At 35.7% G+C, this 22,758-nt stretch overlaps 1 protein-coding gene across 1 annotated transcript in view; it reads right to left on the reverse strand.

Moving 5' to 3' along the window:
* Positions 1-12,754: 12,754 nt before the first annotated feature.
* LOC150093076 (very long chain fatty acid elongase 7-like) overlaps positions 12,755-22,758 on the reverse strand; it is a 124,439-nt gene continuing 114,435 nt past the window's right edge. Inside the window, exons 5-6 of the mRNA XM_090414149.1 lie at positions 20,078-20,183; positions 12,755-12,813 (exon numbers count right to left, since the gene is read on the reverse strand). Coding sequence (XP_090270275.1) covers positions 12,755-12,813; positions 20,078-20,183 — 165 coding nt within the window. The remainder of the gene's footprint in view (positions 12,814-20,077; positions 20,184-22,758) is intronic.

The following is a 22,758-nucleotide window of genomic DNA, read 5'->3' on the forward strand; positions in this document are numbered from 1 at the left end:
CTTTTTAAAAATATCTTTGGATTAAAACGATCTCTCCAACGCTCTTTGCGAAACAAAAGGCATTAATGTTTGCTTTTCAACATCTGGCTTTGAAAGGGCCAAATAGAAAATTTAATACCAATTACGATGTAGAATCAAGCAACAGTAGCATTTTTCTATCATAATCTTCATGAAGGTCTTGAATCACAAAAGTGAATCATCAGTAGCTTCGAACTCAGCTGACTGTGATGGCACATCACATCTTGCAGTGTATTCACATATGTACAGTTAAACATTTGTTATTACATTTAATGCAGTTTTTACAAGATATTAAGAAGATTCGTTTTAGGGAGATGATCCATGATTTTTTTCCACAGCTTCCCAACATTCTACCTGGTTTACTATTGAGATAGCAAGGATTTTCCTCCACAAAGTCAGGATTTTCATTCCACAATCATGCAAGGCTGTCAGGAGACCATACGTAGTTTACATACAAAGTAAAAATAGAGGAATAGGGTTAACAACCTTATGCTACTAACATTTTGGTTATTTTATAGTGAAGGCTACTTGGTGGATTGGGCCCTAAGTGTCTCTGAGCAATTTCAACCTAGGAATAATAAATGAATCCAATTGAATATATTACTCTTCAATCCCAAAGCTATATTGATGTGTGGTTCAGAATTCATACAAAATATTTCCACTTTAACAAAAATTATAGTTTCAGAATAACTAAAGTTCAATTATCGCTGGTCATATCACGAACTATAGAAAATTTGAGTTCATAATACGTGAGCGAGAGAGAGAGAGATGTACACGGTGTCCCATAAGTTCCTAGATATTCGTAGAAGAAAACAAATGTATAATCGATTTGATTTTGAGTCATTTAGAATAAGTCGAACTCTTTATTTTTTTCTATCCAGTTTTTAGACGATGGCAACTGACATTCTTCTGCTGTCCTGATGAAAAAGATAGTGCAATTAAAATTTCAATTTTTAAGCTTTCAGACCACTAATATAATGAAAACAATCGATCTTTATTCAGATTAGTGAAACATCACCAAAATATAAAAGTAAAAACAAGTTCCTGCAGTAGTACGTTTTTAAACTTTATGATGTTACACAATAAACCTAACCTCATTAAATCGTTGAGGTCCATAAAATCCACAACTGCACGTGCTTGTCATCAAAATACGCAGATATCTCTGCCCATACACTTTCCAATAACAATTCCTGAACAAGTATCTACAGCCTAAGTAGATATTTCATTGTCGACTCCTTCCTTATTCTTGAATATATTATTAATTTAGAAAGTTTTCCCTGAGTTATTAAATTATAATTATATAAACTTATAGCCTAAGGTTTTGAATAATGCCAATAATTTCTCTCTCTATTTTTATGTTATACATCCTGCATCAAGCATAAACAGAACCCAGAAATGAGGTGATTTCTTATTCAAATTAATTTCTAAGAGCTCTTTATACCTGATGTTCGAATTATTTCAGAGAAGTCCTTACTGATCACCCTGGTCCTCTATAATTAATTCTAATATTTAAGGTCAGATTTCAAAGCCAAGGTTTTTTCCTTGTGATATTATGAAAAACGCATGTGTTATTCATAACGCTGGCATCCACAAAGTTTTCACAATTATAACACATGCCAGTACTTTGCTTGCTGCAGTGCGCTAATGAAGACATGTTTTATGATAACTGCAAGTTCTTCTTTTCCATTTTGCAGTATACAAAGTTCGAGAATCCGCGAGGAAAACCCTCGCCTTTGAATGAGACTGGCTAACTCAACTTGTTTTTAAGGCTTTATTCAAATTTCTATTTGTGCTAGACTATATATGAACGTAGTCTTTCCATATCAGAACATGCCAGAAGGGTCACTTTGTAGAGCAAAGATGGACTCGCATGTAAAGAGTATCTTCCGCCATTGGTATTGGGTCCAGCGCGAATCTTGCCCCATTTCAAACGTGGCCAAATTCATACCACCTTTGTGAAGCCTTCTGAGCAGTGGAATTAGGTACCAATGTTCTTATAGCGGCGTGAGGTGCTTGTGATTGGTGAAATTGCGTTGCGCAGTCTGTAAACCACAAAACGACTCACGTGTAACCATCTTGCTACCTCGCCTGTACTTCTCTAGTCTTACGTTGGCTTAAAACCTGAATTCATCGGTTAAATTAGGTTTTGCAGCAACATCCAAGAATTTTGCAATCACGAAATGTAAAACAAAAACAGCCAGTATTTATGGTGTTGCTCATTTGCATAAACCGTTGACTACTCTACTCATTTGCATACGAGGAATATATATATATTCCTCGTATATATATATATATTCCTCGTATGCAAATGAGGAATATAAATATATATATATATATATATAGCAAGGTGCGTCGTGCCATGTAAAAAGTCACGTGTTTGTAGCAGGTATATATTGAAGTGGAGGAATATGATGCTCCGGAGTTAGTACAACTGTCTCCGGGGGAAATGGCTGTGAGTAGGGTACCGTCGTAGTTCGAAACATGCATTGTGATATAATGCCATATTGCAGGCCTATCTATTTGGCAATTGTTGACAAACTAGACAATCCCAGGTCAACAATCAGTGATACTAGGATAATATGCAAAAACCGCTATTCGTCGGCTAACACGTTCAATGCGGACTACGGGCATCAACTTCAATACGAATCTGCACAAAAACATTCAGAACCGTCACTCACAACACGGGTTTTCATGGTGGGACCACAATATGCGATGATCACATTTCACGAACCAACGTGCAGTCTCACCTTCAGCGGTGCAAAAAGGTAGCTGTGTGACGGTATGATTCTGTTATTCCTGTTTTAGCCTCTGACCTCTGTTTGTGGTTCCACGAAAATTGAACTGTTTGAGGTACCTGAACATTCTGAACAAATTGTTTTCTACTTTGAATCCATTCTACTGAACTGATCATTATCTCGTTCAACAAGGTATGCCTCGGGTCATAAGATGTAACCGCGTGGTTTCTGGATATTCAAAAACGTCAGCACACTTGACTGGCCTCCACAGACCCTGATCTCAACCATATTGAATATCTGTGGGAGGAACTAGAGCTTCGGGTGAGGTTAAGGTATGTCTGCCCAATAACAATCCAGGCCCTCATTACATGCCTACAGGAAGAATGATCCCAAATTTCCAATGATCGTACGCTTGTAGAAAGTATGCTCTGTAGGATTAATGCAGTCATCGCAGCTAAAGTATATCCTACATGTTATTGAGGTTTGCCCCATAGCAGTTTGTTCCTCACACCATGGTGTCCGTTGAAGTTTTTCCAAGAAGCGTATTTACAATCGCACATTCATGAACTCGTATATTTCTCGTACAAATATACATACAGATGCACTCGTGAGCCGAAACACTGGAACTGCGCAGCTTGTTCCAAGCAACCAGCCTGCGTTTGTACCTGAAACAGGCCTGTAATGACATTATCGTCTTATAATTGTTCTCCTGGTTATCACTAGATTCTCCTATTTTCACTGAACATAATTAAAGCGTGTTTTCACCTGGAATTGGTTTTCGACCAAGTATTCCCTTATGGTGACAGTATGACAGGCCAGATGGATCTAGAATGATCCTACAAGACATCACGCAGTGTCACTATGCTCTCTTTGTAGAATCGATGTTCGGAGTATTTGATCATGTTGAACACAGCATCCGCCTGTAGACTCCAGTGCGTCGATGATTGCCCGGACGGGACGCTATTTTTATTTCTAGCTGGTTCAGAATAACTTCGACGTTTTCTGTGGTCTAGTGGAGTCAATATCAAGATGGGTGCGAGAAAAAAAAAATAACAAAACAAAAAATGCTTTCCCAAGCTTATAAGTTTATGCTATTTTACAAGTTCCATAATACAAAACCTCTTTAAGTGTTTGTGTTTGAAATGTGAAGCATTTCATGACGACATTTGTAATATCCAAGACGTCATTTAACATTCTTAAGACAAACAACGAATGATGCAATGAACGTGCATGGGAAAATTCCAATGCAATATTTACACAATTGGCTAAAGAGGAAGAAGAAATAATTTATTGGACGTAATTACATGCTGACACAAATGGTTCCTTGGTCCTTTATTTCTCAATATCATTACGTTTCTTTTTTCAGTGGTTAGATTTAAGTGGTTTTCAAGAAGCTAGCTAGTAAGCAGTAAAATGCGAGATTGCGCAGTTTAATGTTATGCTTATTGTAACGTTGTGAATGGACATTATAACTGTACCGCATTCCTCTGATAAATACTTTACTTTAGTGAAAACAAGTTACTATCATGTTGTGCTTTGGTTTAAGCAGGGTTGGAGAGAGAGAGAGAAAGTGATAGAGAGAGAAAGAGAGAGAGAGAGAGAGAGAGAGCATTTCGTTGTTCGCAACCACAGGTTGCCTGTAACTCTCTGTTTCGAGTTTATCCGAAAGATGTGAGTGTTTATGCACTCGTATTCCAATGAGGACCTCTTGTTCTTTCCTCTCTCCTGATATGTCGTAAAACATTCCCCTGGAACTGTTCTATAAAACCTATATATCAACTTATAGCTTTCTATCATATCCTCACTGCACTGCCTAACAACTAATTTTTGTAAATTACAAATCTATCTTCAAAGGATGCATTTCAGGCCTGGTCACCACCTCTTAAATCCTCTTCAGAAGTTTCTTTTTCCCCAAGAAACCAAAGTGACCAAATCTGTGCATAGTGGTAGAGTTTTGGATTTATCAAAGCCTTATAAGAGGAATAATGATTCCTCTTATAAGAAATAAGAAAAATTCTTTTTTCCATACTACGCAATGTTCTTTCAATATCCTAGTGACCCACTGTGCAGTTTTGCACACCGTGGAACATGCTTTCTGAATTTCAATTTTCGTGATCATAAAATCTGCGATGTAATTTCTATCAGTTCAACAACATATCGATGTAATACAGAGAATGGACTGGAAAATTTTCTAAGTGTATACCTTTTCACTTTTCCAAACACCGAAGCAATAACCTTTATCGAATAGCCTCAGTATCAGTTTTATTCAAGGAATTCTGCAGATTGCTAGCATAATTACCACACACCTGGACATCACACACACCAAATTACCCACAATAACAATAATGAAAAATATTAAATATTGTATATTGGTGATCTGCTTGTGTGTGTGTGTGTGTGTGTGTGTGTGTGTGTGTGTGTGTGTGTGTGTGTGTGTGTGTGTGTGTGTGTGTGTGTGTGTGTGTGTGTGTGTGTGTGTGTGTGTGTGTGTGTGTGTGTGTGTGTGTGTGTGTGTGTTAAAGATACCAAGCTATTTTAAACCTGGTTTTTTTCCAAGTAAGCAAACAGACAAGTAAGTCAATTTTGCACCTGCGCGTAATGCAGGTCTGGTTGACCCGCAAAGTAGTGCAAGTCTTAGGCAACTCGTGGTAAAGGTGGAATAAGCTCTGCTTACTATTCTTAATATTTACCCTTAATGCAAAGCACATCTCCTTGAGGAGATGTATGATGCTATGCATTAAAGGCAAGCGGCCACTACCCAGACCGGTTTCGACCTTTAACATATATTATACCCAAGGTAAAAATCTTTCTACATCTATCTCTCATCCTGAGATTTTTATTTAATAAGGTGAAAGCACCTTATGGTAACTTGTTTTGGTAAAATACTTATAAGCTCTGTATTACTTAACCTCGGTATTTCTAAGTCTGGCTCCCACTGATGAGTCCTCAATAAAGGTCGAAACCGGTTTGGGTAGTGGCCCCTTGCCTTTAATGGATAGCATCATACATCTCCTTAAGGAGATGTGCTTTGCATTAAGAGTAAATATTAAGAATAGTGATCAGAGCTTATTCCACCTTTACCACGAGTTGCCTAAGACTTGCACTACTTTGTGGGTCACACAGACTTTTATTACTTGCAGGCGCAAACTTGACTTACTTTTCTGTTTGCTTACTTGGGAAATGGAGTAAAACCAGGTTTAAAATAGCTTGGTATCTTTAACATATTTATACCCAAGGTAAAAAACTTTCTACACACATATATATTAGGGTTACCAAGTAATTTTATAAGCTTGGTTATTTAACTCCTAATCCCAAGTAAGGAAACAGTTAAGTTTGCGCCTGAAACAATATACAGTATCCTCAAGTTAAAAAATTAATTACATATATATATATATATATATATATATATATATATATATTCAAGATACCAAGAAATTTTATATAAACTTGGCTTTTAATCCTATTTCCCAAGTGAACAAACAGACAAGTAAGTCAAGTTTGCGCTTGCACGTAGTGCAAGTCTGAGGCAACTCATGGTAGTGCCACTCTAGGCAACTCACGGTAAAAGTGGATTAAGCTCTGACACCTTCCTTAGTATTTTCCCTTAATGCGAAACACATCCCCTTGCGGAGGTGCATTTAATGCAATGGTCACTACCATACCGGTTTCGACCTTTATTGAGGTCTCGTCAGTGGGAGCTAGGCTAGAAATACCAAGATTTAGTCATACCAGTAAAACCAGGTTTAAAACCAGGAGTAAAACCAGGTTTAAAATTGCTTGGTATCTTTAACATATTTATACCCAAGGTAAAAATACTTTCTACATTTATATCTCCTCCAGAGATTTTTATTTAATAAGATTAAAACACCTTATGGTAACTTGTTTTGGCGAAATACTTACAAGCTCGGTATGACTAAATCTTGGTATTTCTAGCCTAGCTCCCACTGACGAGACCTCAATAAAGGTCGAAACCGGTCTGGGTAGTGGCCCCTTGCCTTTAATACAAAACATCATACATCCCCTTCTTGGAGATGTGTTTTGGCATTAAGGGTAAATATTAAGATTAGTGATCGGAGCTTGTTCCACCTTTGCCACGAGTTGCCCTGGTCTTGCACTACCTGTGGGATCAGATAGACTTGCATCAATTGCAGGCGCAAACTTGACTTTTAGTCTGTTTGTTTACTTGGGAAATGGAGTAAAACCAGGTTTAAAATTACTTGGTATCTTTAACATATATATATACACATGATAAACATGCAATTTCAAGTAACCGTTTTCCACTTTCAGTATTTCTATAACCATATGATGAAATACTAGAGATTTCAAATTATCACGTTATTATTTTAATTTTTGTTTACATTTACAAATACAGTAAACGTAACATGAAAACAACAAGAAAAAATGATAAGGTTGCTGTGACCAGCTCTTCAACATCGTCAGACACAAGATTTCTGACAACTGAGTTTCTAAACATATTGACTGTTATCTTTATTTATTTTATTTTATTTATTTATTTATTTGACAACAATACAAGTCACTGAATCGAGGTTAATGAAAACTAATTAGCGAATATCTGATAATGAAAAGGTTAATAAGGATGTTCTTCGAAATATTCTTAATGTTTCTTCCAAATAATCCATCCAACCCTAATTCAGATTGTTCTCTTTCATGCTTTATATTTTGGTTAAATAATTTATTAAAACTCAGTTTTGATATTAATTTCTCTTAAACTTGTAAACACGCACAGTATATTTAAATCATAAAATGATTGTAGTATTCTTTTATGAGTTTATTTATTTATTAGAAGTTAAAAGAAAGAATCTAGCAGTTGTTTCGTGTAAAACGAAGTTATCTATGGCTAATTATATTTTGTTTGTTTTCCCATATTTCTTTATTAATTTTGGTAAATTCCGAGATGTTTAGCCGTGTAGATTGCTACAGTTTCCAAACTGGAAACCACAGTGTTCCGAAAATCGTTGTGGCATATGCATTATATGCATATAATACAAACCGTATGCTTATTGAAGACCTGTAATGACTTGTAAAAGTTCCATATTTTGTCTGTCGGTAGAATTTTCCTGATTACAAACTTTTACTCCAATCGCCGTATGGATATACCATACATTTGAAACTTTCATGCATCGGATTCACATAAAAATGTGAATGAATGTAACCTGTTTGTGTTGTATTTGTTTTGCCTTTCGTTTCTTTGGTTTGCATTTATGGAGGGACAAGGCAATCAATTTTTTTCCCATTGTACATATAATTTTCACTGTTCTCTGTAAACTTCCTAAGGAAAATTCATTATCACAGTAGTTTTTATCCTTAGGAAATTGCTGAACTAAAACTTAGCGGTGAACTTTGTACAAAGAACCATTATCTCGGTTATTCTAAATTAAAGTAAGAAATTGCTCAAAGTGTATCTAAATAAATAATGTAATCAGTCAAATAGTATATAACTCATTACATAACAGTTTACAAAAGCTATTGAGCTATAAATTAATAACTGATTCACTGAATATTGTAAGAAAAACGATTACTTATGCTAAAAGGTAAAAGGCATCCTAAAAGGTAAAAGGCAGGAAAAATTGCATCCTAGATTTATTGACTCATTTCCATGCCAAGACATTAAAAGTCAAAGAAAATGACTTCACTGCGCAAGACAGAAAATTACATAACGAGGGAGTGACAAGTGACATAGATGTGATCAGTTTTCAGAGATATATAAAGAAAATGCGTTTTATAAGTGGCAGTAACTCATTATGCATCTCAACTATCCAAAAGAGACTGTATTCTTCTTAAATACAGAGACTGTTTGAGTAGTCAAATACTAAGAAAGCCATGGTATGAAAATCGTACCATCGTTTCTTGCCAAATATTGTAGTAGTCCTAAGCTTTATCCAATACTGTTCCCACTCCTGTTACACTAAATGGTATTTTATTTCATATTGTCTTCTTGCGAAATCCAATATTCGTCTCAAAGAGTCTTTGACCATTACCCATGTCTCACAGCCATATTCACAGCACTTGTGAATATGCATGTTTCAGTACCCTGAGCTTTACGGGGAGACTCACTGATTTACTTTTCCATGCTTGTCCATCCTGTAGGTTAACTTTAGATTTTGTTATCGGAGATCTTATCTATTTTTTTACAGTCTAAATCATGCGTCATGCTACTCCCCAGATATGTGAAATTCCTAACTTCTTCTAGCTCTTCTCCGTAGACCTCTTTCATTGTTTTGGTTTTATATATGTTCGTTATCAACCCATATCCGTTTCTTCTTCATTTGACTTCAGCACTACTTCTAGTTACTCTTCATCTTTCGCAATAATGACTTGGGGTTATTTGGTCTCCTTGGCCCATGTCTCTTGTTATCCTGAATCATCTTCCTATTTCTCCAGTTTCTTCCAGCAGCCTCTGTTGTCAATGATGTTCTCCAGGAGACATACTCGTATGAGATTCCTATCCACTTCATGAGATTTGATTACAGCCCATTCTGATCTATAACGGCGGCCCGCATGCGGTCCAAACGTGCATTTTTGGCGGCCCATAAAAGATTGACCATACTTACACGGCATGTGGCCCGTATGCTGAATTATTTAAATAATGCATTTTATAATATGAATAATAAATTAAAAATAATTTTATACCTATACTTCGTGATATCGCCATGCAAATTGGCGCGAGATAACAATGTGAGTCATCACGAGTGGGGATAACAAAGGCAACTTCATCCGACGACAACCGAGATTTTGGCGCACATTAAAGAACGCATTTTCGTTAGAAAATATCCAACAATTTTATCGATGCTTGCCAATAAAGCAGGGAGACACACATATCGTGATGCATAAACTATATTACTTTGTTTTTACAAAGTAATGCGAGGTACCCAATGCTCAAAATCCAAAATGACAGAAAAAATCACCGGATATTGAGGAGGATTGCTTTTCTGAAAAATCACAGAACTACTGCAGCACAAGTAACAGCAGAACTGAATATTCATTTTGCAAAAACTGTCCGATGTGAGCTTCATAAACCCAATATTCACGGTAGAGCTGTAATTGCTAAATCGCTGATTACTGAAAAGGACGCTGATATGTGTAAGCCATTGTGTCACGACCATCAAACCAGGATATTTACGTGATAATAATTTTTCATTGACTTTCATTTTCATGCTTGTTTCATATCTCGTACTTGAAATTTTTTTTTCTGTTTTTTTAAGACTGATATAATAAAAACTGATAACTCAAATTTTTTTCACTTACTATTTTCGCTTAAAAACTTATGGCCCGATTATTAATTCATAGTTTATTGATTTTTCTGATAATCTTATATACTTCTTTTGTTCTATATTCATCATAGTATTTATTGATATCCTCACACTGTTCCTCTAGCCCTTTCGATTCGTCCTCCTAACCTCCTTCTTCACTTGTCCTTTATTGTTCTTCCATTTCCACAGAGATCTCTCTCTCTCTTTCTCCTAATCTTCAATGATTTTTTTAATTATCTTTAATGTCTCCTGTAAGATCCACCTTTTTTTGGCTTTTCTGTCACTGGGACCGTTTGTTTTACTGAGTTTCATTTGTAGACACCACTTTGTTGTTTCGATCCTTCAGTTCGTTTTCTAATGGATATTTGAGTTTTTTTTCTCGAGCACTGTGTTATGCGCTATCTCTGTAATTACCTCGCTCATTGTCCTAATCTCTCTCTCTCTCTCTCTCTTCTGACCCTGAAACTGTGTGCCGTCACTTGTCGCTTGAGTTTCAAATTGATACCGGAAATCGCTAAACTATGATCTGATTCCATGTCTGCTCCTTGAACGGATGAACTGTTTTGATCCAGCTCTTCTTTTTATGAGAATTATGATAAGCATGTTCTTCCATCAGGTGACCACCATGTCCACTTTCTGCAGTCTTTTTGTGGAATTGTGTGTTACAAATTAGCATGGCATGCTTCAAGACAAATTCAAGCATTCTTTCTGCTTTTCTCCTCTTCATCACTTCATATCTATATTTGGCCATCATTTTTTCCCGTCCATCATTGACCTTTCGAATTTTCGCATTCCAATCTCCTCCAACAATTAGAATCTTTTTTTGGAAATGATGTCAAGATTGTTTCCAAGTTGCTATATAATAACTCTATTTCTTCTTCAATACTTTAGGAAGTGGGTGAATAGACCTGGACCGCTGTGGTGTTAAATGATAATGCTGCAATTCTTGCCATCATTATTCTTACTTTTGCTAGTTTGTAACCTAATCATGCTTTCCTTCCTGTTTTACTGAGAAGAAATCCACACCCTGCGTCATGTTTTATACTATTGCCAGAACAGACGATTATTACATCTCTTATAACTCCTTACTCTGTCTAGCGCATCTACTCTTATCCAAGGAAGCCACATCAGTATCGCTCCATCTCCTTGCAAAGTAACTCTAGATTTTCAGGAGTCCATAAAGTACAGACATGCCATGTTCCTACCGATGGTTTCTCTTTTGCTAGTTTTAATTTTATTGTATTTCATTGCACTATTGCAAATAATAATATACCGTAATACAGTGTAATATGATATAATACATAAGTAATCATAAATTTAGGAGCTAACTGAACTGTTTTCACACACACAAGCGCGCGCATCCAAATGCTAAGTTCGGGAATTTTCATAATTAATATCACTTCAAATTTTTGCCACTAAAATCATGAGACTGAAAGCAAAATCTAAAAACATGGACAGCAGTTTAGGTGGATACTAAATCAAAGTTCAATCAATTTCATCCAACCAGGCCCCCTGCCTACAAATCTTCTGATGAAAAAATGAATGATTGATTTTGTTTTTAACGAGTTTGAGAATTCCAATTTTTATTTAAATACATTCAGGCTATTAAAATTCAGAAAAACAGAATGAATAAACTAATATATTAGGCTTATATTTTGTATAAATAAATAAATAAGATTCCCTTATTGGGAATAATACCTTTATTCTCTCATTGGAATAACGGCGTTGGTGGATTATTGAGAATAAAGGCCGTTTTAACCCTATCTAACTTTTGGAGACTGAGGGAGAAGTTCACTCTCCAACGGCAGTAGGCTCATTCACGGCATCCGGTGAAGAGAGACAGCTGACAAGTGCCACCATCTCATGATCCCTAATCCTAACACTATTGTAATTACTGTAATTGATACGGTCGAGTTTATGGGGCGAAAAACTGGAGATTCTGGGAGGAAAAACTCCGTATGCTAATGCCAGAAATAGGGAACCGGACGAAAAAATACTTACAAAAAGCTCCTCTAGTCGATCGAACTTACCACGCTCTTTCTTCAGGCGTCCTAGCGCCGTGTGAGTACACAACACTTCCACTGAACTACACGTCTAATATGAAACGCCTGACAAAAAAGTAAATAACAGGTAGCTGAGTACAAAATAAATTTTAGTCAACTCCATCCAGCGACAACGTTTTTGTGTTCCTGTGAGTGCTCGGATTAAAAAAGGATTGAGTGATACGCTTTTAATGGGTCCAAAATATGGCTTTTTTTAGGGTATTAATTTACAAAGAAATAGATAGATAAACTAATTTATTAAGCGTTTATACGAAGAAAAGTAAAGTAAACTGCCAACATCTCTTTCAGAAATATTATTTATTTTGCTATTCACATCTACAGAGTTTATCATTAATAATATACCAGTAACTTCACAACATATAATGCTTTCACCCCAATTCACCTCTGGGGTTGAGAGAAACAATTAATTCATTGATGCAGTTATTAATTTATAGATCTCGCTTTTCGGCATACCGTTGATCCATTTTGATACTTATATGGAATGATCGAAAATTCGTTTTCTTCTTTATATCTTGGTAGATCTGCAGGAGCTGATTGATTAACTGAATTGGAGAGATGTCGATTTCCTTGTGGAGATCTGATGTAAGCATGAAAATAAAAATTCATAAACAAAAACAAATACATTAAACACAGTAAACCTTGAAGTGCACAAACTTCTGTGGGATAGTCACAAGTTTGTATTATAGGAATTTGGAAATAGTAAAGAACCAGAAAAAGGAGCTGCACCTGAAATATATTAAAAACATCAGCCATTAATCTTTATTATGATTACGACAAACTACTTTTTAAAATTTCAGTAAATTTAGATAATTAAATGTATAATCATGTATTGATATATAAAGGCTCCTGCTCACATTCCTACTGTGAGATTCCACAATCGATTTATTGACATGGAGTTATGAACCAAATATAACTAGTTTCCTTTGCAGCTTCACTGGTAAAGGGAAGTAGCCATCACCAACACTTCACCCTTTTTACTTGTTCACTCTAACTGATATATCACAATAACGTCATGATTGCACTTGAGGGTTCAATAACGTCTTCTTACCAGTACTGTTATCATCATTGATCAATAGTTGGTGCATAACCAACTAAACAACACCTTATGATTAACATCTAGGTAATATATTGAGACCACTACTGAGAATTCAACACAGACTCATCCACCAATAAATATAGGCGAAGTGTTGAGAATTGACACTACTAAAGTTCAAAGTTGTAACTTCCCAAGCTTTATCAAAGGTGAGTTTCTTCTTGTACAGAGAGAGAGAGAAAGAGAGAGAGGTAGTCTTCCATTTATACACATAAAGGCCAAATGGAAAATAATTTTTACTTTCTTATGGCAGTCAAACTTCGTGTTCAGTTGTCAGAATCATTTTGTGCTAATTCTTCACGTCCATACTCACATGCTCACATCATTTTGAACATCGCCCAAAAAAGAAATTCGCCAATTGGAACGATTCATTTACTTATCTTCTGCATTGTTGATCTGAGCGAATTACCTTCTACAGCATCATGAATAAATAAATCATTATTGTAATCTTACATCAGAAGAATCTGAAGAATTCTAAAACGCTTAGGCAGCAACAAATGTGCTGGTGACTAAGGTCTATACGATACCCTCAAATATATCACAACCTAGTTTTCGGACACAAAATAAAAACAGGCCATACGGATGCCCTTTTTTCGAAATGTTTGGATACGAAATTCTTTCCATGCAGTACTTTCCATGTAAAAAATATAGGAAACCAACATCCTATATTGTTTACATGCAAAGTATTGGAAAGGATCCTGTATTTCAAAAGTTTCCAAAAAAGGGGCAACAAAAGTCAATCCGTATGCTATCATCTCAATGCTCTCATTTCAATTGTTTCAAAAATTATGGAGACAGTCTTCACCAGCTAACATGGCCATCAACTGATGACTTACCAGCAATATGAAATCTATCACTCTCAAACCAGAGAAACGTTTCCAGCCATCTCCACCCAACTTTAGATACATAAAACTGAAAGGTTTGGAAAAACACATTTGGATTATTTTGGGCTGCTTCGTGCATTTTACAATAGGTTACATCTTTCCATATGGTTCTTTAATATTTATCATAGTATTTCTTCCGTTTATTTTCACTCTACGAACTACTCTTCATCTCTCATTCGATCTATTTCTGTTCTTTAGAATGAAAATAAACGGAAAGTTGTTGCCTTCAGAAAACAGACCACTGCCTCCTGCCTTTGAAGACGCATATCAACGAGTTCTTCCTTTCCTTTAGTCATTTGTTTAAACACACGCTATTGATGTTCTCTACGTCTTGAAAATTCTCATGTGGGGTATAAAGAGTATCCCTAAAGTGTATGCACACTTTGGTTGTTAATAACTGTTAGAATCTTATTAAATTTAATTTAATAATTTTATAATTTAGAGATAATGTTACAATAAAGTTTAGATATAAAGAATCATACGTTTTGTCAAATCCAACATCATCTCAAAGCTGACTACAGAAACTATAGAAGTTTCGTGCAGAATTTGACCAGAGAGCTTACCGGAAATATGATCGCCACCATACTACAAGTTGACCTATCCGAACCCAATAGGTTGTATGCATGCTATATAGGCTCCATATATTCGCTTCCTATTGGTCCATTTTGATAGGTTTCACTGACCCGACAGCTATTTCAAACTCATTGGTTTTCGTCAGGGATAGGCAGAAATCTAAGAGAGCAAAAACTCTTAGTAGTAAGAAACTCGAAGAGTTGGAGAGGTATATTTTTCGAAAGCGAATTCTCGGTCAGTGCGTAAAGTATTTACTAAAAATAAAGAGCCAAAAGGCTTCATGTCGGCAATACAAAATTTGATATCCACTTAATTTGTATAATTTTGCATCGCCGGTAAGAAACTGATTTGCAAACATCATTTAACGAATAAAGTGGCGTAGGATGCGTGCTATAAACGTTATCTTTGAGGTACCCTTCCCCTTAAAAACGCTCGAGTGGTGTTAGCTCAGGTGAACATGCGAGGTACCCAATGCTCAACATCAAAAATGACAGAAAAATCACCGGATATTGAGGAGGATTGCTTTTTCGAAAAATCACAGAACTACTGCAGCACAAATAACAGCAGAACTGAATATTCATTTTGCAAAAACTGTCCAATGTGAGCTTCCTAAACCCAATATTCACGGTAGAGCTGTAATTACTAAACCGCTGATTACTGAAAAGAACGGTGTGTAAACGATTGTGTCACGACCATCAAACCAGGATATTAGAAAACTGAAACGGTGTGGTATGATCAGATGAATCGACGTTCAAGCTGTTTTTTGTTAGATCAGGACTATTTTATTGACGTCTGGAGAACACCCGAGGAAGCCTACAATCCGGAATGCGTGTTTCCAACAATAAAGCACAGGGGAGGTTCTCTGATGATCTGGGCAGCAATAGCTTGGTATTCTGTTGGTCCCATTATTATACTTCATGGCGAAATTACTGCAAGTGTTTATTTGGACTTTTTCCGTAATCAAATACACCCCTTGATCCAAACGTTAATTCCAAACAATAATGGAGTATTCCAAGAAGAAAATATCCCCATTCACATAGCTAGGACAGTACAGCCGTGATTTGAAGAGTTGAAGATGAACTTCAGCATCTTCCCTGGCAGCACAATCACAAGATTTCAACATTATTGAACAACCATTCTGGTCAGTTTTTGAAGACTAGAAAGAGAAACATATTCCCATCTTCAACGTCTTTAAAACAACTTGAAGATGTTCTTCAAGAATAAAAGTTTCAACAGAAACTACGCAAAACTTATTTGAGTCCATTCCAAGAAGACTTCAGGATGTACTGAAGGAAAAACCCCTAATTGAGGGGTGCAAACCCATCTAATAAAATGCGGTAATTGACTACCTGGAAATAGTATCGCCTAAACACATATCGACGAGGAATTGTTACATTTGTTCATGTTTTTGAAGTGTTTCCACGAAGATAAACTCTAATTTCTGTAAACTCTGAGGTAGAAGTTTATCAGATAAATAGCTCTCAAACGTTGATAACAGCCCGTACAGGAAGTGTAATCTCTATGTTCCTTTCAGAAATCTCGGAACATGAACTACTACCAATATTAAGCAGAATAAGGCTGTAGGATATGATGGCATAACTGTAAAAATGCTACAAACGTTTACTAAATCCCACCCAAGATTTCTCCTTGATGTCATAAGCAAATTGTTCTCAACTGGAATTCATAATAGACCTAATAAATTAAATTATACCCATCTGTCATAATCAATAATTACACAAACTACAAACCAATCTGCATCTATTAATTCTCTCAAAAATCATTGAACTAGCAATGATTTAAAAATATATATATATCATTGCGAGTTCAACGAGTTCAACCTTGAAGCTTAACATGGAATCTGATTTATTAAGACGGCATACAAGATTCGGTGAAAACAAAATCAAAATTAACATCCAGAAAACTAAATCTATCCTTTTTCAACTGAAAGTTAGAGAAGAAATCCAGCCAATTAAATACATACCACTACCTGCGACCTTAGAAGTCACATATCACATAATTCTGTTGCGAAACTATTCAGATGGTCCACAACTACCAATATCATACACATGAACCATAATCTTTAGATTACGGAAACCCATATCAAGCAGTTACAAACAAACAAAGGTACACCTTGTACAGAATGTACATTGACTGCATATATCACATAAAGTTTTCAGCTCGTATTATGCACTGGCATATTGAAGAATTCGGTATGGAATTTGTAGCTATGGAGGTGGGGAAGTATTCAAAAATATCCGTGACAATTTTGAACAATCTAACTACACAACCGAAGATTAATGAAATTTTCAGTCATAATCATATTGCAGTTAATAACACTAACTTAATACTCCTCAAAGTCAAACATATATGCCTTTCACATCATAGTCATCTTCTTAGATTGAAATAAAAATTGGATTAGCCTCAATGACCAGCACTGCAACCCCAGGTTAAAAACGAATTCTGCAGCGTCATTTCACATTCCTGGCATCTCAGAAATGAGAAACGAAAGCAACCCTTAAGAGAGAATTAAAACGTTTTTTTGCAGTTTTAATAAAAACTCCAAGAAATAATAATATGATGATAATAATAAGTATTTAATTGATCAGTCCAAACTGATTAGAAGCGTTTGCACTAAATTTCAGTTAATGGAGATAAATACAATCAATTGTTATTTGAATTACTTTTTTTGACATTTTCTACTTACCATCTGTATTTGGGTGATATATTTCTTCCACCCGAGATACTTTTTCATCTTTGTACCTGATGCTGCCAAACCATAGTATATGTACATAATTGTATGCACGAAGCTGTTCAGCAGTATAGTTACAGCTGAGCTACCACCTATACGAAAATAACTCAGTTATGTAATCATAATGTTTAATGGTTGTATTTTATTTTATTAGTTTCAATAAAATACTGCAATAAAATCAAAATATTCTAGTATACTTTTAATATTATTTAATTAATTAATTTTAATATATATAACGTATATAATATAATATAATATATATATAAATTAAAGGATTCAATCCTCTGACAAAGGGAAGCAGCTTTGTCAGTACTGACACAAGGTTGAAGTCTCATGATGACGGTAAAGCTTGTTGTTAGAAAATTGCAGATGGAAATACAGTTTATTGTGTACGTTTGTAATACTGCGGAGCAGAAAGCAAATGGAGAAACTACAACTCTATTCTCTCCAGACTAACCACCATGGCAAGCAAATCTACACAGATGGCCCCGAGTTCCCGCGTCCCTTAAATGGGACAGGGGTGCGAAGAATCTCCGGGCTCAGAATTGTGCGTTCACTAAAACTAGGAACTTGAAATGTCAGAACGCTGTACGAAGCAGGTAAGCTAAGAAATGCTATTCAGGAAATGAAAAGACTTGAAATTGAGATTTTAGGAATGACTGAAGTTAGGTGGCCAGGATCAGGCAAAACTCAAGTTAATGACATGAAAATGTACCAGTCTGGAAGTAGTGAAAACAACTATCAAAATGGAGTTGGAATAATATTAAACAAAGATGCCAATAAGTCACTGTTGAGCTTCATCCCCTACTCAGATAGGATGATGTTATTAAAACTAAAAGGTCAACCACTAGATATTAATCTTATACAGGTCTATGCCCCTACTGCTGACAAGAGTGATACCGAGATCGAAGAATTTTATGACCAATTAAAACAACTAATGAAAAACACACAAAAACATGATATTAACATCGTCATGGGTGTGATTTCAATGCTAAAGTTGGGAAAGGTAGAAGTGGAGATATAGTTGGCGAAAGGACTGGGAACAAGGAATGAGAGAGAGAGAGGAGACCGTCTTATTCAATTCTGCCAAGAAGAGAAGCTAATAGTCACAAACACATGGTTTAAGCTACCATCCCGAAGGCTATATACTTGGCGATCACCACAAGATAATAATACAAATATAGTCAGAAACCAAATTGATTACTTGCTAATTAATCAACGATTTCGAAGTTCCACAAAAAGCACGAAAACCTATCCTAGTGCGGATATTGCATCTGATCATAATCTACTGGTGACAGTGTTAAAAATTAGACTGACAGCTATACTTCAGAAACATCAACAAAAAAGGTTTAATTTAGGAAAGTTAAAAATCCCAGAAATAAGAAATAAATTGAGTCAAGATCTGAATTAAGAGATAGAACTTATCAAGAATGATGACGTCATGAGGGTTGATGAATCATGGGTCAAATTAAAATCTGTCTTCAAAGATAAATGTATCAATACCTTGTGTTCTGATACAGCAGTAAAAAAGAAAGATTGGATAACTGACGAAATTCTTTCTCTCATGGATCAACGCAGATCATATAAAAATCACAGCCCAACAAAATATAAAGCGCTTCAAAAAATTATTAAAGGCAAGATCAAAGAAGCAAAAGAAATCTGGATGAATGAAAAATGTAGAGAAATTGAAATTCTACAAGAAAAGCATGACAGATTTAATCTACACAAAAAGCTGAAAGAGACCTCAGGTATATTTATGAAAAAACAATTATGTGTCCTTCGAAACGAAAAGGGAGAAATAATATCAGAAAAAGATGACAAAATACAAGAATGGGTGAAATATGTAGACGAATTCTTTTCTGATAACAGACAGAACCTAGAAAATACTTATGAACAGATGGATTGTCCATGCATGCTACGATCAGAGGTAGAATGTGCACTGAACTCAGCTAAAATTAGTAAAGCCTTAGGCCCTGATAGAATACCAGTGTTACACAGTGTTGATGAAATCAAATCAACACTGTGTAACCGCAGTTTAAATTTAGAGCTTAGAGCCATTAAATTTAGAGCCATGGTGAAATGCTATGTGTGGTCTGTATTGCTGTACGGTGCAGAAACTTGGACCTTGAAGACAACATCAATAAAAAAACGGGAAGCCTTTGAGATGTGGTTATACAGATGAATGTTAAAAATCCCATGGACAGCAGAAACGTCCAATCAGGAAGTACCCGAACAAATGAGGAATTCACGTGAACTTTTAGATAGCATAAAAAGAAGGAAAACTGCAAAACTTGGTCACCTACTTCATAATAAAAAAAATATAAAATACCTCAATTGCTTATAAAGGGGAAGATAAATGGAAGAAGAGGACAAGGAAGACGAAGAAAATCTTGGCTGGCGGACATCAGCCAGTGGACTGGCAAGAGCTCTGAGGGACTGTATAGAGTGGCTGAGGATCGTTCAAAATTTGCCAAGGTGGTCGCCGACCTCCGATAGGAGATGGCACTCAAAGAAGAAGATATATAACGTTGTATATCCAATTAGACAAAGCATGCTACTATCTATCTATGCGAGAGAGAGAGAGAGAGAGAGAGAGAGAGAGAGAGAGAGAGAATAAAGTAAATAACAGCACGATGTTATAGTTTTTAAAAAACATTTAAATAGAAACTAAAAGGAATAAAATAATCTCACCTGGAGCATATCTCACAGTAATCCAAGAGCTAATAAATGTTCCTGTGTGATGTATGACGTGTAAGTTACTAATGTGGTCGAATTTTTTTCTCAAAACAAAAAACATCTGAAAAAAAGTAAATGCTTTTTAAGAAACGAATAGATTACTGCAAAATAATAAGTATTATTATTGTTACTATTACAGACTTCAAAGTCTATACAAATAAAAAGTTCGGAAGATAAAGATAGGTTGCCAGAGTGAAACAAAAGACTCCAACTTAGTTCAATAAGAAGATCTCAACACAACAAAAATTAATGTGAACCATCAGATAGATGTAATTACACCAGACTTCATCAGCAATTGTACTTTAGAATCGTTTGATGCATGGAAACAACACACAGTACAAGCGAGAGGTCTCTCAATCTTGCATATTAACACCAGAAGCATCCGAAAACATTGGTTATTGTTACAGGCTTACCTGCAGAATTATCCTGACATTATTGATATATTGTTTCTAACAGAAGTATCCATAACTAATGACGAAGCGACTGCTTTCCAAATTTCAGGCTTCCAACAATAGGTCATGCCGCCAAACAAAAATAGGGGGTGGAATATTAATATTTATCAAACAAACATTAATAGCAAAAGAAACGGCCTATTAGTTTGAGCATGCTGAAAGCCTCTGCCTCGAAATCATTAATACCGCGAATACACAGCATCCTATAATACTAAATGCTATTTACAGGCCACCAAACCTAAACATGATAAAATTCTTGCACGAACTCAATTGCTGGCTTTCACACCAGGAAATATGCTCAATCGAATACCTAATGATAATTGGCGATATAAACATAAATATTGCAAACGAAAACCAGAACAACACTGTACAATACCTAGACACGCTATCCATGTATAATCTAATACCAACAATAACATCATGTACTAGAGAAGAAATATTTGGAATACTATCACAGCATCCTGTCTAGATCATATAAACGTCCGAGAACCACCAAACAGTTACACTGCATTAGTCATAAAGCGCAAAGTAGCAGACCATTATTTCACCGCTCTAACCCTGCACACCAACACAATATCTATGCAATGTCCCAGAGACGAAAAGTGACAGAAAACAATTATAGACGAAGAAATAGTCAACCACGAAATAAGAAAAACAGACTGGTAACATCTGGCATCAGATTCAGCAGATATCTTATACAACAACATTAAACTCACACTAGATGAAATATATAAGGAAGCTACAAAGAAAGTCGGAATTCGTTCAAAAACAACACAAAATCCTTGGATAACACAAAACACAAAACTTAATCCTAGAAATACACAGAAAGGTCGCTTTATGGAAAAAATTACAGTGATATCCAAATAACACAGTTTTAAAAACTGAATATAAGATAACAAAGAATCGCCTTAAAACACAAATCAGAAATGCAAAAAGAAGCTACTATAGAGACAAACTAACCTCTGCACAAAAACACATGAAACAAACCTGGAATCTAATCAGTGAGATGCTAGATTGTGTTCCCAACACCACCACCTCCGAAACCATAAAACACAGCTTCATGAAAGACGCAAAACCCTATCCAACAACTAGCAAATTACTTTAACCAATACTTTGCAGACTCCATCCAAGAACTGCACAGAAATATTCCCCCAATCACAAAACGAGACCCTCCACTTGGACCACAATTAAAACAGACATTATGGTTCCCAACCATAAAAGAAGCAGCACTTCTCTCTGCAGTACATCACATCAAACCACACAGAGGCCCAGGAATTGATGGTATAAGACCTAAAGATATAAAGCAACATGCAACTAGTTTAAATCCTATCCTAATGAAATTAATTAATAAAATATTTAAAACAGGACAGATACCAAATATGCTAAAGACCGCCATAATCACACCCATACACAAACATGGAAAAAGAAATTTAATCAGCAATTACAGACCCATAGCAACATTACCAATTATCAATCAAATTATGGAGAGGATCATACTGAAGAAACTCACAGCATACACTGAAATCTTTCATATTATCCCTAAAACACAATATGGTTCTCAGAAAAAAATGGGAACAAAATCTCTCTTGGAAGACTTCGCAGACCTAATTAATACCACCTTAGACAAAAACAAAATTGCCATGGTAGTCTTTATTGATATAATTAAAGCATTCGATACACTCACAAATTAAACCTTGTTAGAAAAGCTGAGGCATGTTGGAATAGACGGGCCTCTGCACAGGTGGTTTACAAACTACCTCCAAAATAGAAAGCATATCACACGTATCGGGTCAAACCGAAGCAGGTAACTACCAGTAACCTGGGGAGTACCACAGGGAGCTGTACTCTCCCCAACTCTATTCAACATTTACACTCACGATATTAATCAGCTACCCTCAAACGTAAGATATTCCAATAATATCCATCCATAATAACGCAAGCATAGCCCAAACAAATATGCAACATGACATAAATCTGATCATAGACTGGCTCACGAAAATCTCCATACACCTAAACTCAGAAAAGACAAAATTAATGATATTCAGAAATCCACTGACTCGACCAGTTGATAACAAATATATAACCATCCAACATCCACTTTCCAACACAAAAAACACACACAGAACAGCAAAACCACTACAATCACTCAGGTTGAAATCATGCGATACCTTGGAATTTACGTCG

This window comes from Typopeltis vanoorti, chromosome 24, assembly GCF_054136105.1.
Source record: "Typopeltis vanoorti isolate ZY-2024b chromosome 24, IOZ_Tvanoo_1.0, whole genome shotgun sequence".
NCBI classification, from domain to species: domain Eukaryota; kingdom Metazoa; phylum Arthropoda; class Arachnida; order Uropygi; family Thelyphonidae; genus Typopeltis; species Typopeltis vanoorti.